At 42.3% G+C, this 22,507-nt stretch overlaps 1 protein-coding gene across 3 annotated transcripts in view; it reads right to left on the reverse strand.

The window, feature by feature from the left end:
* Positions 1–22,507, reverse strand: part of LOC122534280 (protein madd-4-like) — a 233,200-nt gene that overhangs the window by 62,159 nt on the left and 148,534 nt on the right. For 2 of the 3 annotated variants that reach the window (XM_043664776.1, XM_043664774.1), the window contains exons 4-5: positions 11,633–11,685; positions 8,608–8,707 (exon numbers count right to left, since the gene is read on the reverse strand). In XM_043664776.1, coding sequence (XP_043520711.1) covers positions 8,608–8,707; positions 11,633–11,685 — 153 coding nt within the window. The remainder of the gene's footprint in view (positions 1–8,607; positions 8,708–11,632; positions 11,686–22,507) is intronic. The other variant, XM_043664775.1, reaches the window with a different exon arrangement.

The following is a 22,507-nucleotide window of genomic DNA, read 5'->3' on the forward strand; positions in this document are numbered from 1 at the left end:
TTTTTTTTTCGCTACCAGCTTCGTAAATCTTTCGATCTGCAAAGTCGACGATAAACCCCCGGGGCGTAATCTCGCGTTTTATTCTCCACTTGGACGATAAATTTATTTCCTTATCACTTTGATCTCGAGCTTAACTCGCGTTCAAATATTACCAGATTTCTTTCTTCCGCTCGTTGTTTGTTCACCGAAAAATAAAAGGGTACACGCAATCCCCGTCGATTTTCGTCATCAACGCTCCATCGCACCGTACCCGCTTGAACACCACACGACAAGTATATGTATAAATCCGTCTCTGACCATTTTATGACTTTTTTTGTCACTTGACGAATAAAGAAATATTTTGATGTGAAACAGTCGGTGTTAATTTAACCTAATTATTCAATACTATATCGTTATTAACATCAATGACAATAGTAACACTTTCTTGGGTCGATACAATTTCGATGTGAAATTAATAACACTTTAAACCTGAAAATCACTCTTAATGTTATTACATTTCTCATTTTTATTGATTCGAAACTGTAGTCCAGAACTTTTACTTTAATTTTTAATAATAAAAAAAAAAAAAGAAAACAAAAAGAAGAAGGAAGTAATACCGGCTTGTTTGTATCGTTTCATGCCTCTGGCACGAATTTTTAAAAAGTGACACGATTATAATAAATTTATTTGGACAAAGCAACGGTGCGATGCGAAGCAACGGTGTGATGCGTAACGATGCACAACTGTCGGGATTGCACGCTGCTGCAGGGATGTGTCAATTACGCTTAATTCGATCCACCTGACAATCGTACCTTATATCACGCCAGACAAATTGACCTGCTGTTATCATTTGGCATCGCGGTTGAATCGACTGTCGAAAACCAAATCTCTTCGTGCAGTACGATTGAAATTTTTTCGTATAGATATGTCGGTAAATTCTTTCGTTATTTTGCAGAACGATGCAAATAATAAAGTATAAATATTCACTATGTATGTATGTCGAAGTATTTTTATCGACAAAGATCGTATAACAATATTAGTGAATTTTTATAAAATTATTGTCAGAATTTTTATTTTCTTACGTAAATATCATTTCCTTACTATATCATGTTGTTTTATTATTACATTACACATTATTCATTTTTTTCTATACATTTGCGAGAAATTCGAACACGCAAAAGTATATAAAGGACTCAAAGTGTTGATTGCAATATTCACCGAGGTAAAACAAGTTTTTACCCTGGGTCAATTTTCAAAATTATCTTCCACGACTGAAAATAAATTTTTGTCAGTCTCTTCATAACGAACTCTTTATAAACAGTCTCTTTAGAACGATCCTCGATTCTCCATTAAGTTAAAGAGCCCAATTCTTCTCACCGCGGGCGAAAATAAATTGCACGATAAAAAGTTGTAGGATCTATCTTCGATTCCCTCGTCGATCAAGACGATCATCCAAATGTAATCCATGGCAAGATCCTCGTAAATAGAGAACAGTATACCGCAGTTGATCCTTCGTCTATGGACAAAAATCGCCACGGGGCGATTTCATTCGATGATGACACGTTCGGGTCGTGACGTTCGTCGTCATCGTCGGATTTATCGTCGAGCTTAACACTCGCTGGTAGTTGAAGCAAGTATTTTCTCGCGGGCGTGCGTGAGTCAATCGTGTGGGCCAGATTGGATGTGATGTCATAAAAAGCTCGGTAGCGAACGAGAGCACTTACCAGCCGGAGAAAATTATCCATCAGACCGGACGAGGGACGTCGTGCGCGATCGATGTCATTCCGAACAACGTGACGAGACTCTCGAACGATCTAAGCGTCGAAAGCGTCTCCACGAAATGAACACCCAACACCAAATGTTGACCGATCTGCAAGGACAGTCCAGGGAAGTTTCAGATGTTTCGATGCACGGTGTGACGAATCGTTCAAAGTTGCCAACGCGTAATTTTTCAATGAGATATGGCGGAGTCTGGCCGCTTTCCGAGCGTGGTTTTTGGAAACGTTGAATACTTCATCTACGTGAACAGTTTGCAGATCGAAAGAGGTTACTGATCTCGCGTTTCTGTAAGAAATTTACGCAACGAGAAGTGAAAATGGCATCACTAGAATATTAGAAACTTCTGGTTATTATTATTATCAACTTTCTTTTTATATGGGGTTTAGAGTCGCATCGACTACGAGGTCGTATCTTTAGCGACATGCTAAAGGAATTTTCTTTTTATATCTGGTATAGTAGTTGGGTCTCCTAGGTAGTTGATAACGTTTTTTTTTGTTGTTGTTGTTTCTGGCAGGTTAGAGAGGTGTTTTGGTTTAATCCGTATTTACTTCTTAGGTTTCGGTATTTTCTGCATTCATGTAGCAGGTGTTGGGTGGTGATTTGTTGGTTGCAGATGTTGCAGAAAGGTGGTTCTGTTTTGCTTAGGAGATATTCGTGTGTGATCTTGAAGTGTCCGATTCGAAGTCTAGTCATAGCTATCCTTTCTTTTCTGCTTATATTGTTGTTTAGGTTATTTTTTGGTAGAAATGGTGTGCTATGTCGTGTATTTTGGTTCTATTTGTCGTAGTCCAAATTCTGTTCCATTCTTCTCTTTCCGCTTTGGTGGTTGAAGCTTGGGACGTTGGTTTCGTTTGTTCGGTCTGTTGTTGCTTCTTTGGCTAAGGAGTCGGTTTTTTCGCTTCCTTCTATTCCTTGGTGTATTACCAACTTATAACATTACCAAGATCATTATTTTCGATCGTTTCGCGCAATTTTTGCCACAGTTTCTCACGACGAGCAAACGTCCCCGACTTGGTGTTTGCTCCGCAGCCAGTAGAAAGGTAGCGAGAATCTAATTTAGAGTGCAATTAACGTTGCGACGAGGCGAATGAATTCATGTATAAGACTTGAGAATTGCTGCACGCTTCCAAGTGATTAATTTCGAGATGTCGTTCAAATCTCTAGGTGTCTTCGTTCGTCAAGAAATAGAAAGAAAAGGAAAAGAAATGACATTCTAACACTTTGAAAGCCATTCATTCCGTCTCGTTTCATTTCATCGCTTCTATCTGTACGTTCCTCGGCTTTTCGAACAATTTTGAACAACGAATTCCACCCGCGAACCTTACGGAGCAGCGATTTCTTTAAATTAACTCCAGCATCCAGTCGATTCCAGTGATCGTTGCGTTTCACCCTCCAGGCAAATTTCACGCTCACGCCAGAATTCCTCCAGATCGCAAGTTCACTCCCTTTCTCCCTGCCTTCATGCTCACAGAATCCCTCCCATCCCCCCCCCCTTCTTCCTCTTTCTTTCATCCTCCTCTTTTCTCGTCACAAGCTTCCGCTTCGACTTCTCTTTCCCCGTTTGGTTTCTCTATTCCGCGAGCGTAATGGACAGCACGTTTACAAGGGTCTCTCTCTCTCTTTCTCTCTCTCTTTCTGTCTCTGTCGGCCAAGCGAGGCGAAGCGTGTGAAAGAGAATCGTTCGTTGCAACAAAGCCCCAATAAAGCCGGTTTCGGGCCGGTTAAATGAAAGAGATATTACGCGTTACGTATGCGGCGGCCGTAGCCACGGAAAAAGGGTGGCAGGGGTAGGTGTGAGGGGAGGGTTAGGCAAGATCGACGTTGCCTTTGTGAAGGGTTGCTATCGATAGCTTTGTCGGCGGTGCATTTACGAACGTCGAGTGCAGGCTCTCTCTCGACTGCAGCCTCGCAGGAATGGCGTCGCCGCTGCGACGTTACCGTTCGACCCTTGGGTAAAATGTCACGTCGGTCACAAGACGTCGACGACTACCAAGCGCGTTGCTTACTCTCCGCTTCATCGCCTCGGGGCCAAAAAGCACGCGACAGAAAGAGATTGCAGATGCAATTTTATGCCACGACCACGCGAGACCCGTACGTGAAACAGGGGCGAAGATTGCCATCGAAAATCGAGTCGGCGATCATTCCGAACGCGTTTAACCCATCGACCGAATTTCAACGATCGCGAAATTCGTACGATACTTGGTACGATACTTTGTTCGACGAGAAACTCGAACACAGTATGGGCTGTTCAGTCCTCGCAGTACGCAAAATATTCGCAATGCGATTTTCATTTCTCTGAAAATGAAATTTTTTACTTCCGTTCTTCTACAATCTCTGCTTGAACTTTCACCCCTTCTAATGTAATGAAACGTCACAAGTTTCCGTTCTTCTATCTACTGTTCGTTGTCTTCTTTTCAGAAATATCCACTGCAGCTTCATTTGACAACTGACAGTAATTGACAATATAGAAAGAAGTAGACAGTACATTCTTTTCAGTTCAGGGAATATTTTAATATTATAAATGGACGATTTTTAGAGTGACAAAGACGAAATATATGTGATATATTTTCTGGCAAGCAAGCTACTCCACAAAAATGTATGAATTTTCTTCTTCTCTATTTATCGTAAGATCCGTGCTACGATCAGGATAATTTTAATTCCGAAATCAGATGTTTATTGATATTAATCTAGCAGAAAGATAAAGTACGAAGAAGTCTGACGATTTGATGCTTTTCAATTGTATTTTTAATATTAGAATTAACAAAAGTTTTAGAGATTTCAACGTTTGCATTTTAAACTTCATCCCCTTACACCTCCATTTCTCTAATACGAGTGTCACACCTTGCAATTAGCAATAGATAGTATTTCTTTTTTTTTTTTTATCAGTGAGATTGAATCCTCGAGCAAATTTCAGTCTCATCGTTATCGATTCAATTATTTCGCAGACGAAGACGTCGTGCAATCATCTGCCGTTCTTTTTTAAATTATTGTTGGTAATGGTTCGAGATTATTCCGCAGACTAGCGAACAATTACTTCACTCCTTTTCTCAACGAGCGTGACAATATCGCGGAGTGGCGAGTTCTCATGGTCGGAGGCACTCGAGGCTGTCGAGGAATTTAAAGAAATAAATTGCCGCCGGCGAGTGTACAGACGTTTCGAAGGTGGAACGAGAGAGAGAGAGAGAGAGAGAGAGAGAGAGAGAGAGAGAGAGAGAATATCGAGTGGCGATGTGCATCGGAAGTGACCGATTACCCATCAATCTGCGGTAATTACCATTCCACAGGCACTGAGTGCTTCGTTTCGTTTCGCAATATTCATAGAGTCGATCGATCCGCGACGAACAGGAATCACGAACAACGAAACGTACGAAACGATCGGACCGCTCGCTTCGCGAATAATCAACGGCAATCTCCTCCCTTCCCCACCCGCCTCGATAAGAAATTCTATCGCCCGCGCGCCGTATTTATTCCTAAACAATCAACTCCCGAACAAATTAACAAGTTCTCTTCAACGCAAACTACCGATCCGTGCTTCGCCGTGGAACGCTCGGAACACGGTGAACGAGACCGCAAACCAAGAACACCTCTCCAAACAACAATCCACCCTCTTCCTCCTCGCGGAACAGAAGCAACAAACTAAACGAGGAATAAAAAAAAAAAAAAAAAAAAAAAAACGAAGAGAGACACGACGAAACGTCAAAATTAATCAGAAGTATCGAACATTGGCGGGAGTCGGCTACGGGATGGGGAAATATCGTCGGGACGAAAACCGGATACTTTCACAAGCATCACAAAGAGACAGCACGAGGGGTGGAGAGAGAGCGCATCGATTTTCAGCCTTGAATTTACGATCCTCAGCGGCGCAACTTCTCTGCGGTTCGTTCGTCACCCATCCTTCTTTCATCCTCTTTCATTTCTCTTCATCGTTTCTCTTTCTCTCTCTATTTCCGTTTTTTTTCTCTCTCCTTTTTCCTCGGGAAAATCGTGTTTCTCGACGTGGACACACAGGCCCAGCGCACAGACAGAGCGGCGTGAGATCGAGACAATAAGCAATCCTTCGGTCGAGGAAGAGGGACAGATTGAAAAAAAACAAAGTGAGAGAAATAGAGCGAGAGAAAGAAAGAGAACAGAGCGGGACAGAAAATATGGAAGAAAGGGGGAGAAAAAAGAAAATGGCCCGGGTAAATTCGACGGAATATCGAGTTGGCAGATATCAATGGGAGAAGAACGGGCCACGTGTGTTCGTGTGGACGTGGGGTCGAAACTCGTCCCAGATTCGGAATGTGGGTCGGGTCAGCTGCATCCGTGCATCCCCCCCGGGGTATGGCCGGGTGCTGCTGCACAGCGCGCACGTATTCAATGCACTTGCAGCCTCGGAACACGGTCATACGTGACAGCCGCAGCTGACCGTCACGCGTCGAATTTGAATTGATAATTCGTGTAATTTCTGGCTGGCCGCTGTTGATATAAGGCCCGTAATAACGGGACGGACGATTAATTACGAGGAGTCCCCTTTCTTTGACGTACGAATCCGCTTGTCGAGCATCCGCTTGACAATGACGAGTCTAACTTTCGCGGACGGCACACGCGTGCTCGTGACACCGATGGAAATTGTTGTTCGCCGTTGTGTGCGGATTGAGAGCGCCGCGATCGATCGCCGGGTGATGACTCGTTCGGTACGATTATATTTTTGAAACGTCGGGGATGATACTTTGACCTTTATTTCCTCTTGATTTCGACGTTTTAAGGAACGTATGTTATAAAAGTAGATGGATCTGCGTAACACATTTTCATAAGTTTGACTCGATATTGGACAACGCAGGATTGGTTAGAGATGCACGGAATAAATTTCTGCGGTTAATTACACATATGGGATTTTAATAAATAAATAAATGAAATTGCATCTCAACGCGTGTCATTTTCAACGCATACACAAAGCTCTGTTTCATGTATTTCTTACGTGGTCTTTAATCTCTTGCGATGGAATTTTTTCTCCCCAATTGTAACAGTTCCTCAGTTTCGAGTATATTTAAATGTAACCCAGGCAAAACAAATGACAAGTTTATTACTTCTTGATAATTTCTATCTAGTGACATTACATCGACGAGTTCAAAAAAAAAGAAAACGACGAATTATCGTATAATATGATTTGGTCACTCGTTATGGTCCGCGAGTCAGTTGACAACGCAAAGGGTTAATTCCTTTACGCGGTATTACACGTGTATCGAAAAGAGAACACGTGATTCTATAATATCTACGCGTTTCGTAGTATGTAGTTTAGTATACGTAGCTCGACGCGGCAACTTCCGGCTCCCACTCGAGAATCACATTGACGCGTCAAAGAGAACCCGATAAAAAGTTGCCCGCCTAATCGATTTATCGCGAAGTTTCTCGAAAGGGCTAGGGAAGACACGGTTGGCGAGAGGTAAATCCCGTTTTCCAGCGCCTACGTAAACCGGGACCGGGAACCGTGGGTTACGGAGGTGTACGGGCGCGGGGAGGGAATCGTGGGCGGCGCGGAGTATCGCGGTGGAATACTGCGAGGCAGCTTCAAAAGTTGCCAGTTAAACGACGGAGTTAACTTCGTTTCGTTGTTTGCGCGAACCGCAAATTTCCTCCAGTTACTCAGACCCGGAGCCCCGGTGCCGTTATAATCACGTGGATGTACGTGTTACTGGGGCTCGAACAGCAGACAGAGAGAGGAGAGAGAGAGAAGGAGAGAGAGAGAGAGAGAGAAAGAGAGAGAGAAGGAGAGAATCACTCGGTCGTTCTCGTTTGTCCCGTTTCTATTCGCGTGACAACTTGCTTCTCGTTCCTTGTGCTTCATTCGCGATAAACGAAAGAGAGAGAGAGAGAGAGAGAGAGAGAGAGAGAGAGAGACAGAGAGAGAGAGAAGGCGTACAACCGGCTCCGCAGCATCGCAGCTTCTATCTACCCCTGCTCGTTTCCTATACGCTGCACTCTCCGTCTTACAGCGGCAAGTCGCTTGAATAGAATTATATTGATAAGGCGGCCGCTTTCGGGAATAATTGAATTTAGGCTAGTAACGCCGAATGTTCGACGGATACTGTTATCTGTTTCGGCGCAATAGCTTTCTACAGTTGTTCTTTCAATATCGGTTTGCTTCGCAAGTTTCTCATTGATTTCTGCTTTCTCGAGGGTCGAAGGAGGGGAGGGCTGTTTGAGGATGATGAGAAGTTTCGACGATCGCAGGTTTCTTTTCCGAACGCTAATTGGAACAAAATTATATTGATCGGGGGGATAAGTGAATTCAGATTAATACGCTGGACGTTCGATGCTACCTTGTTGGACACAATTTTGCATTTTATAATTTTGTAAGGGTATTCTCCCAACTGCGAGAGAACTGTTTGGAGATGACTGTAGATTTCTTTTCGAACATTAATTAGTAAAAATTACATTGATAAGTGAATTAATTAGATTATAAAGTTGGATGTTTAGAGATAACGATAACTTTTGACAGTCGTAAATATCCTCCTTTTGAAATGTAATTGAAAAGAAGCACGTGTGCGTTTAAACAGAATTATACATTATACCGAGAGAGGAAAACAATTTAATTTATACTACCACGTACGTTAAATATTCGACGGGTATTGTCATCTAATAACTTTATGCAATCGTCACACGTCTGATGGCTTATCTTTTCGTTGTTCGACGACGTATAATAATTTTGGATCAATTTGATCTGTCGACGAGAGAGATTTAAGAAACGAAAATGAAGAAATGGCGAAATGGTAAGAGAATCATCCACGGATGATGAAAACGTCTGACGTTCGCAAGCGTTCTTGTTCGGAGAGGTAACAAGAAAGATGCTCTCGCTGAATGACTCACCTCAGGATTGCAGATCTTGTATTTCGTGCTCCACGATCTACCTTTGCACGGTTTCCTTCTGCAGCGCCTCTGCTGTCGTGAAATCCCGCCACCGCAACTCCTGCGAAGTAGAGCGAGCATAATTAAAAAAAAAAAAGAAAGAAAAGAAGAAAAGAAACAAGATAGTAATGGATTAACAAGGGACGTAGACGCAATTTTTGACGTCGATTCTCCCCGTTCGCGAAAATATCATTTTTATATAAACACGTGGGGAGGACTCAGAGTTTCTACATTCTTTGCTGCGTTACTTGAGTTTTTGCGAGGACAATAGATCTTCTTTGGATCTATCTGACTCGAAAGAACATTATATTTCAATAGATATTGAAATAGACATAGCTCTGGTTTTCATATTCTCAATTGAAACATTTGGTTTTAATACGTTCCATTTATAGACATCCGAGACTTTGAACGTGATGGAAAAGTCGAGGAGGACAACATTAATTGAGATCAGACGAGCCAGAAAAATGAGAGAATATTGTATTCTAGTTCAGAGAAAAATGTATTCGGCGTATATTCAAGGTATATATTACTGTATGCTTTGTGTTTCATTCGTACAATTTCCATGTTTATATATATATATATATATATATATAAAAGAGAAAAGGAAAAAAATACAGCGCGAAATTAGGACGCGTAACCGGTAAATTCGAAGCAACGAGGGAAATCATACGGTTTCCTTGATCGCGAATGGCTCGTTTCGAGAATTTAAGTGGCACTTGCGCTTTCGGTACACACGGGTCGGTAGCTCGATAGCAGTCTTGACGTCATTACTTGAAATTTGTTTCAAACGTGGCCGCGCTTTAAAACTTGAAAGCTACGGGTGTGTGTGTGTGTGTGTGTGTGTGTGTAAGAAGGAACACGCGTAAACGAGGAAACGTTGATTAAACGAACGGGGGTGATCTTTAATTTTCGCGACAACGAAACGTTTCGAGGAACTACTTTCACAAGTATCCCCCTTCCTGCTTCTTAATCGTCCACTTTCTATTTAATTACTAATTAACGAAAGAAAATTGGAGGTCCAGAGTATCTCAAACAAATCTGCCCGAGTTATTTGAATATTGCAGGTGAACTTGCGTAGCTTCTACGTTTTCATTTCGTTTTCTTTACTTTTTTTTTCTTTTTTTTTTTTTTTTTTTTTCATTACTGTAATAGTTTCTTTTTTCGCTGTCAAGCGTGAAAAATAATACTTTATAAACGTCCACCAGTCTTAGTCTGATACGTTCCTGCCTTTAATACCGGACTGGCAAAATGAAAATTCATTCGACGAGATTTGGTGCCGTTCCGATTGAATAAAGTTTCGGTCTATTTCACTCCGGCGATTTCGAGATATAAATAATGCGTTCAAATTAATTAAATTTAAGAGAACTTTCACTTCGGTTTTCATTTTATCCACCGTCACGTTATTTCTGTTTCAATCATGCACTTTGGCACGCGATATTTTAAATCCCATAAAATATCACACAGCGGAATTCTCTGAATATTTCTCCAATACACGTACTATTTCTAGAACCTTGAAGCACATATTCTACAGTTGGATATAATTCTATCTTATCTGTCGAGTTTCCACGAAGATGTAACTGAGCTAATTGGAGCTAAAAAGTATCAACTGGAGATGAATATTATATCAATATCACTTGGCAAGGTGGTAAAAATAAAAACCGGGCGGTGATTTTGTTTTTCCCATCGCCATCGATTTTAAAAATTTTAATAGCTATATTGAGGGAGGGAACACGAACGAAGGTTTAGATGGCTGGCCGCGTCGAATGTACGGCACCGTACATCATACAATAAGCTTCTCCGGGAGGGCGAGCGCAGTTCACCAGTGGTAAGCGTCATAAATTATTTGCTAGCGCAGTCTGGGCCGTTTCTGGTCGGCTGAAAAACGAGCTAGCCACTCCGACAGCCGCCACCGGAACTCCACCGTTGTCGAAATGAGTTCTGAAACGTTTAACATTCCAGCAGCGTGTTGGCGCTGCGACGCGATACTCGCTCCTTCGATCCGTTCTGTCTCGCGATACTGAACCACTTTGCCATACCGAACGACACCATTTTCGACAGTTACGTTACGTTCTCGCTACAAATTGGGGCACGTTTGTAACCAGAGGTTGTACCTCTGTCAGAATAAATCAAAGGACGATGTAAAGCCTTTTTTTACAAAAAGAAAAAAGAAAAAATTTCCTTCGAAATGCCAAGAAATTTGTTCCATCCATTAAAACACTTTGGAATAATTATCTTTGTATCATCGCGACTGTTATAATTGTCGTTGTCACGTATTTGGAAAGTTAATCGGGCAGATTCATATTCTCGTAAATATAAACGCAATGAAGATTTGTTTGTTTCGGTAAATATCACGAGTATAAGTCCGTTTTTTTTTTATCGATCGACGTAGTTACATAAATGACACACAACGATTACAGTATTTCCGTAAGCAGAAACTGAGTCACGACAGTGAATGATGAAACTGTTCTTTAGCTTTACGTTTAACAATAAACATTTGATAAAACCGTGCTCTTTAAAGGTTAATATAAGCAAACACGTAACGCAGTCTGCGACATGTTCAAGAAAATGTTATCTAACAGCGATCGTAATGGGAAAACTCGAATCACGTCATTCGGATTCAGTTTCACAACGAATGAGTAATGACCAAATAACGGGGTCAGATGTGATTGTCGTCACGGACAATTATTTACGTACGATGAGTTGGTGAAACAAATTCGTGAAACAGTAGATTGATCAATTTGTCGGGACGTTTACGTAAATGTTTTATCAAAACAAATGGCATGCACGTGTTTAAATTCAATATTAAATCATATTAATTTTTGAGAGAGTTTCATTTAACCGTGTCGTTACACTCTGTCAAAGTTAACTAGAGAATCATTGCAAACCGATTCATCCGTGAATTTTATAATTAAATCACACGTTTCCAAAAATAAGCAATTACATACTGATTAATGTATTCGATTGAATTTAAAGCGTTGGAAATTACCTCGAGCAACTGGACCATTTGGACCATGGTGACCATTCGCCCCACGCGACGCTCTGAAAACAGAAAAAAAAAGAGAACAGAATAATTCCGTTGGTATTCTTTCGCTTTCGCGAGGAAACAATTTGTCAAACTCGTGATTAAATTTGTACAAATGAAACGGCCGTTCTCGCGAAACGCGAATCTGGCAAAATTCAGTTCATTGTTATTATTATTGGTGGCGAGCGGACATGTTTGTTTTTGGGCTGAATTTAAATCGGTGCTGTCAATCGTTATGTGTCTAGTGTCCACCGAATCGCCTGTATTTTTCGAGTGGTGGATTTCTGCAGTGACCGCAAATGCTTCTTGCAGTCTGCTGTTTTACAGACCAGTCGATTTCGATTTTAATACATTGTACCATTTTCACAAAAACATGATGACGGAACAATTACGTGGACGAGTGAAGCAGAAGCAAGCAATATAGTACATCGAAACTTATTATTTATAACATCAAAAAAAAAATATTGCATCCGTTAACATCGTAACGTGAAAAAATAAATTTTTGGTCAGTTTATTCACCATTCGTTTTAACCTTCATTTTATGTATTTCATTCATTCACTATTTTACGTAGATCTGTGCTTTGTATATTGTTTATTATATACATTTACGTTGTAATATCTCTGTGTCTATCGCCATAAAAATTGAATGCTTACCGGTGTACGCGAATTAAAGACGAAATTTAAAAAACGGCACGCGTGTTTATCATTTCACGCGAAAAATCCGACGTTCAATTATACGGCGCGTCGAATTAATCGCGGATCGTATTTCGCCCGGTATCGTGTTCCCTATTTTCGCCTGTGTTACTTTTAACGAAATTGGAGGATCCGTCGCGAGCGAATGAATTCGATTAAACGCCGCCAGTATGCACGGAAATATTCGATGGGTAATTAAATCAGCCCTCGTGAAATTGTTGGACGATTAATCCGCGCAACGACAAATCTCCTCGCTCCGCCAGCTGTTCCCGTTTGTTAAATATTTCTTGCCTATGCTCGCGATTTACGAACCAAAAAAAACCCTTCGACGCGTGAATTTTATTCCGGTTGATCGCTGCGAAGACTGCGTTTAATCCAAGAAATTGCTGCTTTTATCCCGAACGAATCGTGATAAACATGAATGACATATGACGGACGAAGGCTTTTGTTCAAGCCTTTGAATTAAAGTCGCGAGACTTTAATGGAATCTTCAAATACAGATAATCCAATGTTTTTTTCTTTTTAAGTAGCGCGTCAATTCAATTGCTCCGTTTTTAGGGATAGATCTATTAAAGGAACGATCGACAATTAGTTTTCTTCAAATTCTCCCGTTTTCACGCGGTGTACGGTTCATTCGGTACTTCTTGATTATTAATTATTAACTCATTAAGAACCGAGCAATAATATAAGTCATTATAACGTTAAAAATATTACAACCTCTTGAATCTTCGTGAAATAATAGAATTTACGTGAATCGAAAATATTAAATCAGTTCTTTCCAATCTCCGATATTAAAAAAAAATAGAATTCAACAATATAAATTAATTGAAGTGAAATTGAAACGTAATGAAATTGACTGAACTGCGAATGAAATGTTACGATAACGTAAGGTCGATTCTTAATAAGATAGTAATGCAAATATATCTTTCGTAAAGAAGATACAATGTACTAGAATTAGGAATAGCGTGCAAATGTATTTAAGAATTCCTGAATTAGAAGAATGTAATTCGTCGAATTCCTTTACCACGTAAATAAAAATTCAATGAATGACAAAACATATTCTCACTCGCTTGTCGACTTCAAATCGTTACAACTTCGTGAAAGAAACTTTATTCTACTGTTCACTTTTTTCGAAGATGTTTTCTACACTAAGAGAACAATTTTCGTTCTCGGAGATTGTAAAAGTTCCAGTGTCTCTAAAATCATTGACAAATTTTTTTCATGACAAGATCCATGACAATCTTAAAGATCGAAGTCTCTCCTTTTCGCAACGATTAAAGACTCTCGTTCCTCTGAAACTTGTACGGTGTTTTTCTGCCACTTTATCGAACTTTGAACATTAGGCTCAAGTGACGAAACGTTGGAATTTCTTGACTCTTGTCTCGCGAAATTGTCTGACGATTTAACATTAGAACTAGCAAAGTGGTCAATATAACCAATTTCTAATTTCTGTTAGACATTTTAGTCGTGCGGTGTCCTTTTTTTAAAGATTTAAATAATTAAATTTTTCGTAGTATACACAAATAAAAGCTTGTATACAAAGTTCCTGTACTTTTTGGACTCCGATGTCTCTGATGAAAATTTTACGCGCTAATCGTGGGTGGTTCTAAAACACGGATGATTCTTCATCGAGCGTGTGCTCGTTGTACGTTTGATTTCAATAATAAAATCAATGACGCAGCTCGCTTTATTCAAAGGAAACACGATGAGAAATGGCGAACGTTCGATCGGTCGTATCGCGTGTGTGTCGAGAATCGCGTGCAGAGAGAGAGAGAGAGAGAGAGAGAGAGCTTGCCGATAAAAGTGGCACCGGTAAGAACACCGATACATCAAAGTATTTAGCGTTTCCGCGCGGCGTGGAAACAGAAAAATCTCGTCCGCGGAACGGGCCGACAGGAGTTGGCTTACACATCGATATCCCTCTCGGAGCAATAAGTTCACCTCAGTGCGAGACGTGATAAAAATTTCGGTGCCCCTGTTGCGAAATGCTCGGCACGTTCGGCGGGCCGAACCGAGCGGATTTCGAAAATTCACTTTTACCAGTCGGCTCGAGGCTCGTTCAGCTGAATTTCTGTTCTGGATATTTCGCATTGGCGATCACCGCTTTAAGAATCTGCGGAAAATAGTCTGGCCCAACGTGTTGGCCGCATGCGCTAGCAACTGAATTTGCGGACCGTAACGAGTGACCAAATCGTATATACAATAATACGTCGCTTCCTTTTCGAATTCGTCGGTATGATATCACTGGATGGAAAATTATTGAAAAGTAACAAATTTATTATTTGTTTTGCCTTGTTAAAACTGAGAAAATATTGCAATTTTGCACGTCATTCCAGCGCCAAGAGGTTATTCTTCTTCTTAAAAATACACAGAAATGTATATATTTGACTGGAAAAAGTAGCTGCGAGTAGTGGCTGGGCGGGGAAAATATCGGCGATTTAACATCGACGCCTCGTTCCCGTTTTATGTCACGTTAGATAGAATTCCTACGGAACATATTGTTAGCTTTTCCACTTGTTCACCGCTCCGAAATAGAAAATACTCGCGTCACGTTTCCCGATCGCGGCGAGCTTAACAAATACAAGCCCGTTCATCCTTTCCCCTTCGTAACGAAGTTCGTTTAGTTATTGCCCTCAATTGTTTCGGGCCGGGCGGTTTTCAATTTTTGAGGAACGCCTGGCGCACACATGCCCTGCACGCCGCGTTCCTCCTGCAATTTCCACTCCATGCCACTCTTTCAGAACTACGAAACTCGAACCTACGCGCGCACGTACACGTTTCTGCGTGTGCCACGAAGAAACAAATAAAAGGTCGTTTGAAATTTCTCGCGCCAACTTTGGCAAAAAATATAGGTGACAAATTTTATTACGCGTAACTGTGGGCGTGTTAATTCGACAGTTCGTAGAACGATTCGCGAAGAATGGAGACACTGCGGATAATTTCAGATATTGCCTTCGGTGATTGATCAAAGAAACTTGTCGTTAATTAATCGTATATCGGTCGGCGACGTCTATTAAAATTCACCGACCGCTAAATGCACGTAGAAATCGTTAACACGCGGTTCGTGGCCAGCAGGGGCCGAAAAAAAATTATGGAATACCTTCTTTTCCATCGATCGTTCGCTCTCTTTAGCCGAGCTACCCGATAATGAGCTGTTGTATCGACTTTCGGCCGAGAAGAGAAAGAGGAGGCAGGAGACCGGCAATTAATCCTTTTTATTCTGCTGCCGCTCTTAGCGCCGGATCGACGGGAAAGGAGGACACATCATCAAGGAAAAGAGGACAAAAGAAAAAAAAACCCCGAGTGTCCGAAGAAAGGAAAGATCGAAGGGCTGAAATTTCATGAAAAAATAATTCGGCAAACTGAGGAAAGTTACGGTGAAAGAAATTAAGAAGAAAGAGAAGAATGACAGACGGCGATAAAGAAGTAATCGAGCGGACCGCTTGTGGACCAAAGTTTCCACGAATCGGTCTCGCAATCAGTCAGAAGCTGAATTTCACGAAAAACCAAAGCTTCTCGCCTGTTTAATCCGTACCGTAACAAATTTTTCCGCTTGTTTGCCGGTGGCACGTAGGGTTGATTACATTGCCCCCCCCCCCTCCTCCCCCGACGCGTTTAATCCTGGACGCGAATACGGCGATCAAGCGTAATGGGCGATAATTTCACGCTCGAGTAAATTATAATGGTGCAAATTTGAGTGGCCGAGCTTGGTCTAGCTCCTCTTCATTCTCCCGCTAATTGACCCATTCTTTTCCACTCTGTTTTCATTCTTCCATCCACCGCGCGATCGATCGATACACGCAGATAGTAAATCGTCACGAGTCGCAAACGAAACGGATAATACGAGAGCGAAATGCTTAAAAAAAAAAAAAAAGAAAAACTTCACGTACAAAAAAAAAAATCTCTCCAAAATACTTTTCTCTCCCCCTGTCCATCACGCGACTGTGTGTCAATCTCAGCGGAAGGAATCAACGTTGGAGCAATCCTGCCTCGATTTATCTTCGAAGGACACACGCGCGTAATTGACGAGGGACACCACGGGAATATCTCGGGCAAAAATACGACGGACATTTTTAACAGAATTTTTTTTTTTCTTTTAGCTGCCCCTCCCCCCTCCTCCACCCCCCTACCACTCCCAACCCTCGTCGATGCGCGTTTTGCCTCATCGTTGAATTTTCGCGAACACGAGTTCGGTTTTTCGTAGGAAATTGTAATTGAAGCATCGACCCGGACGTCGCAGCGCGGACGATACGGCTTCCCTCTCGAAAAACGGTCGCCTCGTTTATCTTCGCACTCGAGCTGTACGTCGGGCGCGACGTTATTTCGTCCGAGCGAGCGGCCGCAAAGTTTGTCGCGCGCTGGTGCAACGAGGCGACGCGGTGACAGCAGTCGCGGATACGTGGCGCGTTAACATTCGCGGAGTTGGTTCATTAAAAAAGCGCGGAACAAGCTCCGGAGCGCGCTCATTTGTTAAAAGTTCGCGGGCTTGTTCGCTGTTTGAATCGTTGATTAAAGAAGTGGCGGTCCCACGGTCTCATTTTTTATTCCCTTTCCTTCTACCCTCGTACTTTCGTGTGTTTTCTTCCCTCTTTCCCTCTCACGCCCTCTTTTTGCTTCTCCCTTTTCCTTTTTATTTCATTTTACTTTTTTCTTTTACACGGAACTTGCGCGTCGTTTGAGCAGTTTGAATTTGAAGATGAATTTAAGATTATTTAACGGATGAACTCTGACGTTCCGCCCGTTGTTACGAGGCAACAGCAACGGGGAAAGAAAATTTTTTCCTTCTCGTTTCCCCTGCCCGAAGTAATTTCACTTCGCGCAATGCGAGTCTAATCTGCTATCTCGGACGGGAAATTTCTCCTCCTTTGAGCAATCGAGCGCGGTTTTACGGTTATTGAAGACGAACGAGCCAGAGATGAGTCGCTAACGTCCTATTTGTTAGCTAAATACCCCGGTAAATGACTGTCACCTGTAAACGCACGTGTTAATTCTTGCCCCCTCCTCTCCCAATCCTCTTATTATCATTATTACGCGATCCATCGTTCACGAGGAATATTCTTTCCTTTCATACCAGAGCAATATAAGGTCCAAGACGAAAAGTTAACTAGCTTTTGTCTCGTTATATAAATCTGTATAAATTCATGAAATTATAAAGCACTCTTAACCCTTTCGTCACGACGCCATACCGAAAGTATACACATTGATCGAATCCCTCTCTGAATCTGTCATCCGTTTTAAAATGGAATCTTTTTTGAATTACCTGGTAACATTTTGACAAGGACGCAGAACGTTTTTCTTTTTCCTAAGCAAACATTAATTTTTCAAACGAAAACCGGTCTTTCCCGAATTGCAATAGATTACGAAAGATTTTTCTATTACAGTAACTTCTTATCGTACGAATATTCCAGTCTTGATGGCTAAAGTGATTATTCCCATAAAATATATACGTGGACAGCTCGTAGCGAAAGAGTCAATAAAAGGAGAAACAACAAAACGCCCAGGTAGAAGCGTTCTCCGCGCTTCCGATCGGCCAAAAAATAATTCGCAACCGCCGTGTTTCCACTGTGTTCGTTCCGGTACAACCGCCGGAGAGGAAGAAACTACCAACAAGTCGATTTCCTCTCGAATTGTGCCCGGTTTCCCAGTAGAAACGCCGGAGAATTTCGATCGATGGCGAGATCCATGGCGAGTGTCCAGGAGTTGGATCGTTTCGGCGAGATTTGTACGGACGATCATCGGTCCTACGGGGTATGGGAACGGGGTATGGTACGGCGTGCAATACACGGCGGGAAGCAAAGTGGCTAGCATGATGCCGTACATATATAGGGCGGTGCGAAAGCCCGCATTGCGGAATGAGAGATCGCCTATCGGCCTATTGGCCTGTCCTCTCCGCTCGTTTATTTCCATCTTCCTCTCCCCGTTTTCCTCTTTCTCCCGGCGGGTATCCCCGTGCTGTCCGTCCCTGTATCCGTCTCTGTCCGCCACTCAACGCTCCTCTTTTCGTTGCCAATTTGCGACGAGATTCACAGCTGGAGAGGTGATAGCGACGCGTGCGTGTCAGATAAGAATCGCTCTCGCTGTCCCCGGGCCTCGTGGACCCCGGGCAGGCTCCGATCGATCCTATAAATCGAACACGATCCGATCGTCGGTTGGAAGATTTAACGACGACGAAAGCCCGGCTCGCAGAAAATGTCACCCGATTTTCCTAGATTCTTTATAGGCGAGTCGCGATAAGCGCGATTGTTTTTTTTCCTCTCTCTGTCTCTCTCTCTCTCTCTCTCTTTTTCTCGTTGATTTAACTGGAGATGTCTGTCTCTGGAATTGAAGGGTTGAAACGGTGAACGATGTCGGTACAGAAATATAAAGGGGCGATATGTTTTTCAGTGGAAAAGGACGTGAATCGTCAGACACGAATGTCGGGACGTCTGTTGTTCACACTCAAGTATTGGAAAACGTTAACAAATTTCATTGCGTTATATTTACTATTTCATATTTATACGAGTCACTGGAGAATTAAAAAGTGAGAAGTTTTAGATATATATCAAATGTCAATATTCGAATATTTACGTAACGTTGGAACTACACGCAGGATGCGGTGAAAATGTTATAAGCGCTGGAATAAATTATTTCAGCTTCTGGATTGTATCGAATCGTTTGGAAAATTCACAGCGAAATTTAGAAAAAAATTTGAAAGTATTGGATATATGCATCGTTTTTCTTGATGATTTTTTGATACTTGTAAGCGAATGACTGTCTGTCGAGTGAAATCCTTATCCCTGTTACGTGCGTGTTTTATGTTGCGCACCAATTACACTATAAACTGACCTATAAAAGTTGTAAACGATACAAAAATTGCATTCCTTCTCTGCTAAAAGCCTTTTGATACTCGATATAGTTCGCTGTTTCAACTCCTCGGCCGAATAATATCGAGGGAAATCCTACTTTATCGGAAAAGGGCTTTCTCTCGTACAATACGTACTTTGCACAAAGGGGATTCCTAACCAGCTTTTTGTAATTAAACTCGCGATTCTTCTCACAAATATAACTATCCAGCGATGTTTCTACATAATTACGCGTTCCCTTGTTAATTCCGAGAAAGAAACATTACCATAAATAAAGGGAACGTCTCCTATTCCCGTACTTGGCGTTTAAACTCCAAACTACTTCAACTTCCATAATACCATTTAGCTAATTGAAATTTAACTTCCCCCGCTCCCTCCCCACTTTTGATCCTTGTCGTCAATTATTCATTTGATCTTTCTCCCCCCCCCCCCCAAACACGTGTTCCTCAACAAGTTTTTGGCCAAGTTTCGGACGATTTCGACCGACGATGCATCCAGAGTCTTGCGCTCGACACCACCTCGACCGCGTTAATTCGACAATTAATGGGCAACTTTCCGAAAGCTGCGCGAGCAAACGCGATTCCTTCGCGAAACGACTGGCAAATATCGGCCCTCGTTGCATATTGCGCTCGTATATCGGGCCTGGTCACACAGTTCTCGAGTCTGTTTGCCACGATTCCGCGAGTATTTATGCATACGAGTCATCGCGGTCGCGTACAATCGCGCGCCCGCTCGGTTCCATGTCTCTCTTAGTGTTCGACGATTTTGCATATGCATGCCGCTCCGCGTGTTAAATACGCTCGGTTGTTATTTATATAGGAAGCACCCTATGTTTCTATTGCCTCGCGCGACTACTACTGATAATAACGATTTCATAACGAGAAACTCGAGTGAAAACCCGTTCCTTCGAGTTTCTAAGCGGCGCGAGATGGAAATTTCAAAGAGGAATCGCGCGTGAACTGCGCGAGGAGATTTCGAAGGATATCTGTTTCAATCGAAACACGGCCGAATTTTCGTCGACGACTTTTTTTTCGAATTTCGAACGTCTGTTTGACGTACGAATCGAACGTGTTCATTGAATTTTTGTTGCCGTTGATTGACGATAGATACATCTGGGTTAATGGGTTAACTCGCAGTGGTTAAAATCAATCTTTTTCGGATTCCGCTCGCATTCAGCGCGTGTTTTGTTCGAAAATTCAGAGAGCGAGATAGCCTATCTGCGCAGCTATTTTGTTTTCCAATACGTGCAAAATTGATACGTACAAAATGATTTCAAATAGACTTTCAATTTGTTCGAATGATTTCCTTCCAGGAATTCCCGAAGGTATTTGTGATCGATTTCTCTCGCTTCAAAAATTTATAAAATTCCTGTCTTGAGATTTCCGTGGGATTATTAATGGCTTCATAGAAATTAAAATTGAAAAGAATAGAACGAAGACCTCAATAGAAGGTTGAAAGTATCTCAACGAAAATCCTACAATTTTAAATCTCCTTCAATTTTCCTCCAATGGTGAAAACAAAATTCCGAGAAAGGGCAATTTACATTCGATGCAGCTAAGGGAAATTATAATGAAAGAAAATCGAAGACCAAAACCGCAAGGGGTTGAAGCGAGTCCTCGCACTCTATTGGCACACCTGTTCCCAAAAATTCGGGGGCAAATTCTTAATATCCCCAGGATCCAACGATGTAACGTTAAACCAAACTATGGCGAGTGTGGTTAGCCCGAGGCAGTCTCGGCCGAAACGTCGCCGTTAGACGTAATCCAAATTCCGGTGAATTTCAAGCAGTGCCCGAACGCGATAGAGAGGACCCGTTTAAACTCTCCGCCTCTTGCCCGGAGCTGATATCTCCGCGCGGCGAAATGACTTCACGCATTCGCGGTCGCTCTTCAAAGCATTCCGCTAATTTATATGCATACAAGCCTATACCCGAGGTCGACTCTAGGCGACTTTAATAAAATCAAGCAGAACCGAGAGATAAAAGCATCGACGGAAGGGTTGCGAGAAAGAGGTCGGAGAACGAGAGAGAGAGAGAGAGAGAGGAAAGCGTGTTGCCAGAGAGTAACGGGGCAGCTATTCCCAATTCCCACCCAATCTAAAATCAATCTTAGTTCGTGCTCTTAGACGAACTGGAAGTAGGATTCTAAAGGGAGCCGCGAAGGGGTGAAACGAGGGTGAGGGGGTTCGACCGATCACTTTTAAGCAGGCTTGCAAGTCTGCATTATTCAAACTCCACCGCCAACCGAGCTAGAGCTCCACCGGCACCCTCCAAAGAACACCCTTATGTCTTTCTTCACGAGGCCAACCCCTTCCCAACCTCTCCCCTACCGCCGATCCTTTTTCACCTTTGCTCCGCTTCATCCGATTTCACTCGCCTTTCCATCCATTTTCATTCCGGTTGCGCGCGAGGCCGCGCGTTTTTTAATTGTTATCCCGTCCCTCTGTCGATGGCATTCCACAATCTTAACACTTATTCCTCGCCGGGAATGAATTTTTGAACGAAGCGTTCGATCGAGCTGTCTTTTCACTTGAACGTTTACAAGGGCCGCAGAAGGTGAGATTCGAAAGCGTTCAAAGAGCCAAGAGTCCGTGACGGGAGATTTGAGAGATCGCTGGATCAATCGCACGTTATCAAAACGTGCATTAAACTGTGTTACTGTCCCTCCATTTAACCGAGATCAATCGCGTATTGATCATTTTCAGAAATGATTTTTCGTTTGTTCGATTGTAAAATTTTATTGATTCGTAAACGACTAATTTCTTGGATAATTTTTGTTGGATATTTTACGAATGTGAAAGTGTATTTTTATAAGTAAAAGCTTGTGTATTTTATTGTATTATAAAGTCCTTTACTTTTTTTTCACTCTTCGATGGAAATTTTACGTTTTAATCGCCGGTAGTTCTCTGAATCTAACAGACTATTTATTTTGCTATTCTTGATTTTGTAAACGATCTTCTTTTGTGTTCTTCGTACGCACACGTGCAGACATTAGTGACAAACCAGCAATTACCACTCTTTCTTCACAGGAAAAGTAGTCTCGAGAGATAAGCCGGTGAAAAATCCTCGCTTTTAACAGACGATCGTCCCTCCACTTGGCAACCTCCCTTTTCCGCGCGAACCCGACGAGTCGAATGCACGAGAGCGTCGCGCGAAACGTTCCGTTGCGCTTCTTTCCGTCGAACCTTTCGGTGACGGGCTGGTGAAAAAGCAGCCGCACGAATTAGGAGTTTGAAGCGCGTCGCGCTCCAAATATTTGCGTTCGCGCTCCGCTCGGTCGCCTACGGAAATTTCAACGAGCGGCAC

This window comes from Frieseomelitta varia, unplaced genomic scaffold (genome assembly GCF_011392965.1).
Source record: "Frieseomelitta varia isolate USP_RPSP 00005682 unplaced genomic scaffold, Fvar_1.2 scaffold_582, whole genome shotgun sequence".
Lineage (NCBI taxonomy): Eukaryota > Metazoa > Arthropoda > Insecta > Hymenoptera > Apidae > Frieseomelitta > Frieseomelitta varia.